This window comes from Papaver somniferum, chromosome 7 (assembly GCF_003573695.1).
Source record: "Papaver somniferum cultivar HN1 chromosome 7, ASM357369v1, whole genome shotgun sequence".
NCBI classification, from domain to species: domain Eukaryota; kingdom Viridiplantae; phylum Streptophyta; class Magnoliopsida; order Ranunculales; family Papaveraceae; genus Papaver; species Papaver somniferum.
Window position 1 is genome coordinate 61,225,128 of NC_039364.1, and position 4,518 is coordinate 61,229,645.

Genomic DNA, 4,518 nt, shown 5'->3' on the forward strand with positions numbered 1-4,518 from the left:
GGATTTATATTTATTGGGGATTGTATTTAGTTTATCCTTTTTGGGTAATTTTCTTTTTTTCACACCAACTCAGATATTAGCTTATTAATTCTTTATTTGTAAGAAGATTATTATATTTCTTGATTTGTTACCAATTTTATAATTTATAATATTTTTTCATAATGGGCGTTTAATATTCCATAAGCAAGAAACATACCCGTGCATCGCACGGGTGAGAAACTAGTTGTCATCTAGGAAGTAAGTTACTAGCAGTTTTTCCTGCACTCTCGCAAACTCATGAAGGTACACTGGATAACATGGATCTAGAGTCAGGAAGAAATTAAGACTGTTGCAAAAATATATCATATGTTCTAGAACCGAAATCAGAAGAAACATTAGAGGGCAACCTAAAAATACCTGCCTGATCAACCATTATTGTCCCAGCTCGGGTTTGGAAATCACTCTGGAAAATTAAAATTCCTCATAAGGTTAAACTATTCATTTGGAAATGTATTAGGGACATAATCCCAACTAGAGACAAGCTTTTTAGATATAAAAATGACATTGAGGTTCACTGTAGTTTATGTAATCATGTTGTTGAATCTTGTGATCATCTCTTTCTAGATTTTCCCTATGCTAGATCTATTTGGTTAGCAGTTAGTATTAATGTGACTACAATCTTTGCTCAGCATGGTTCTTTTATACATTGGGTTATTTCTTGGTTCTCAGTTAGTGCAAACTTAGTTTTTGGGTCAGGCATTACTAGAGATGACACGAACAAAACCCTTATGGTAACTGCCTGGACTATTTGGAAAGACAGATGCACCAAAAAATTTCAGAATAAGGATCCTAACAGGGACATCTCAGTTGCAGAGATTAATAATCTTACTATTTTTAATGTTCATAATTCAAGTATCAATAATGCTCATTTGCAGGTCAACAGGTGGAAGCCTCCTGAGTCTGGTTTTTTAAAAATCAACTTAGATGCTTCTTTTAAACAGCTTAACTCTCAAGGTGGAATTGGTCTGATTGTTAGGGATTTTGCAGATGTCTGTTTTCGAGTACAAGGGGAATACTTTGATGGAGAAATGAAACAAGGAATTGAAGTGGAGGAGCTAGAGTGCAGGGCTATGCTTGCAGCTGTTACTTTGGCAGTTATGAAGAACTTCACTAATGTTATTTTTGAGAGTGATAGTGAGATAGTCATTAAGTCCATCAATGAGAAAATTTCATATGTTTATTGGATGAATCAACATTTTATTTTAGATATTAGGTATTTGCTTGGTAGATTAGAGAATTGGAAATGCATCTCTGTTAAAAGAGAGGCAAATGGTGTCGCAGATAAACTAGACAAGAAAGCTATAATAACTAAGTCTCATTTCTCTTTTCATTCTACTCTTCCTCGGGATATAAAAGAGTGGATTGATAAAGAAAATCATGTAGCATTTTAATTCTCTCAATAAAATTTCTTTTTGCATAAAAAAAAACCCTGCCTGATCTATCTAGCATAATTGCATAAATGAGTAAAAAGTTTTTAAGTATAAAGTGAGAAAGATTGTTTAATATTTAAACATGACCAACACCAAAAAGCAGGGTGGGCCTAATTAGCCTGGCTAAATTGGGGCCTATGCCACTTAATTGGGGCCTATGGATTTTTTCATCCAACCCATAAAGAATGATAAGGGGTGTCTAAGTTTGATGAAACTACCATTTTACCCTCTATCAAATATTAATACTACTAATTTGTCCCCATCAAATCCTAATCATAAAATTAAAAACTAAAATTAAAATCATAAAACTAAAATCAAAAAATTTAAAAACTAAAATCAAAATCAAAATCATAAAACTAAAATCATAAAATTAAAAACTAAAACTAAAATCAAAATCAAATTCATTTCCATCTCCACTTCAACTGATTCTTCTTCTTTTCTTCTCAACCCAATCCTATAAATTAGGTTTTAGTAACATAAAATTGCTCAAAAATTGAAAATTTTGAAATCAAATTTTTCCTGGTTTATCAGAATCGGTTAACGTTAATGTATATGTGACCCGATTGCAAATAGAAATGGTTTATGTTCATTCCCACAAAGACCGATTGTCCTTGATATGTTTTCTGGTTCGAGAAATTTGAACCAGAATCGGATTACATTAGCACTTATAAAAACCGATTGTTGATGTATAATGTTAGAATCGGATTTTGTATGTGTGTCGAGTAAAGCGATTGTTGTTCTCAATTTTTCGGTATTTTTTTTTTTTGTTAGAATCGGATTACATGAGCATTCTTATAAACTGATTCATGTTATGCAATGTCAGGAATCGGTTTTTACATATGTATCGTGCAGACCGATTCAGGCTAACCAATTTATTTTTTCAGTTAATACTCAATCATAAAATGAGTATGAAATCATACTCGATTTCATTTCGATTACAAATGAAAATGAAAACTATATGCTTTTACCCAATTTGAAAACGAGTAAAACTTTATACTCGAATTGAAAACGAGTATAACTTTATACTCGAATTGAAAACGAGTATAACTTTATACTCGAATTGAAAACGAGTACAACTTCTTAAGCGATTTGAAACTGAGTATGAAGTCATACTCATTCTTAACTCGGGTATAGAATGAATTTTAATTTTATTTGATGTTTAACAACAAATAATCACAGATAAAAATGAAAAAATTTACTCACGATCGGTTTATGTTCATGCCCATATAAACCGATTCTGGATAATCGGTTGATACCACTAAGAACATAAACCGATTCTGAGTTGGTGTTCTTCAAAAAAAATCAAATTTTTAAATTTTTTCAAGTTCAAAGGATTCATTAACACACTTTAATTTCAAATCCAACACGATATTTTACCACTAATCACCCGAATTAATACTAATTAATTAAGGATAAATTAGCTATTAAAAAAATAGTTGGTTAAGGGGCTTTTATGAATTACTTCTTAATGATCCTATTTTATCACCTAGTTATAGACCCCAATTAAGTGGCATAGGCCCCAATTTAGCCAGGCTAATTAAAGGGGCTAGAATGGATTTCTGACGTTGTATATAGAGGTATAGGGTAATAACAGGCTAATAGCTAGAGAGAAAAAGAAACAAAAACGAAAAAAATACAAAACAGAGGGAGGAGGCTGAGAGAGAAAGGAGGCAAACAATATAAAATTACTATACCGTTACATAGATGCATGTGTGCGAGTAGTAGGTATTAGGGAAGTTCTAGGATTACTCTGTAGATCTGCCTCGGTTTCCATGACGAAACCTGGCGGTCTGCCACCAAGTGAGCCATTCCCCTCACGGTCTCGCACATTTTCATAATTCTTCTGCCGGCACAAAGGTTGCTCTCTGGCTAAATTAAGTTTTTGTTTTCTTGACTAATAAAAGTCAAAAAAAAAAACTTTTGAATGTGTATCCAAGCGCGTTGTTATAAAACGTTGGTTATCAGAAGTAGAATTATTTTGCTCCATAAAAGGTTGATTTTTCTGCTTTTAGAAGGCGTTCTGAAATGATATTGGCAAACTGATTTCTCACTTTTCGACCTCCAAAAATTAAAAAGGAACTTCTAATCTATTTACTATTATTGTATACATATTTCCATTATTATATGATTCATTATTATTTGCTACAGTCTATGTTGCACGGATACCAGTCAGAGTTGTGACGCGACATGGTTATGAGCACGAAAAATCTAAATATTTAAAAAGAAACGGGTTAATGTGAACACATTACATATACTTTATACGCACCATTAAAATGGGATTTACAATACTTAACACTTAATGTGAACACCTTATATATACTTTATACACACCATTAAAATGGGATTTACAATACTTAACAAGATGATTGTTTATATTTTTAAAAACTTAGACTCCTAATTTTAATAAACTGATAATATGAAATAATGATCAAGTTTTTATGAATAATGATTAGATTTGTCTAGAAAGAGAATAAATCAGTATCACATTTAGTTTATCTTGATTTTCCAAACCAATATAACTATTTATGGCGTGTCCGAAAGTGTTTGATAAGTGTCCAGAAATTGTCTAATGTCGACTTTTACGGGATATATGATGTGGCATGTCCATCGTGTAATGGGAAGTGGCAGACGCATATCGTGTCTGATCATATGTCCGACACGGTTACGACATCCTTATAGGAGTGTCAGTGCAACCTAGGTTTCAGTAAATTTGAGACCGCTAACAATATTATTTTAGGGGCAAATCCAGTGGAGCAAGTTTAATTTGCTTATTTGACCGTCCACGTGGATGGGAAATCAGTTTTCCGAGAACGGGAAAATGGGCAAACTTAACTCGTGGAGCCAATTTTCGTATAAACAATTTCTTTTAACATTAGTGGCTCCTATTTTTGCATAAACAAATACTTCTTTTAGTTAAGTGAGATCGATTTTTGTTTTAAAATCGAAATATATATATTAAAGCAATTGAAATAACTAATTTAAGTAACTTTTGAAAATGCCGGTCGTCTTAAGATAAGATGAGGGACATATGACCGTCCCAAGTTGAGAT

The 4,518-nt window shown here is 32.3% G+C and overlaps 1 protein-coding gene across 1 annotated transcript; it reads left to right on the forward strand.

The window, feature by feature from the left end:
- The first annotated feature begins 537 nt into the window (after nucleotides 1-537).
- LOC113294687 lies at nucleotides 538-1,430 on the forward strand. Its single transcript, XM_026543066.1, has 2 exons — nucleotides 538-564; nucleotides 669-1,430. Exons 1-2 carry the CDS (start codon nucleotides 538-540, stop codon nucleotides 1,428-1,430), a joined length of 789 nt encoding a protein of 262 aa, XP_026398851.1.
- Nucleotides 1,431-4,518: the final 3,088 nt, after the last annotated feature.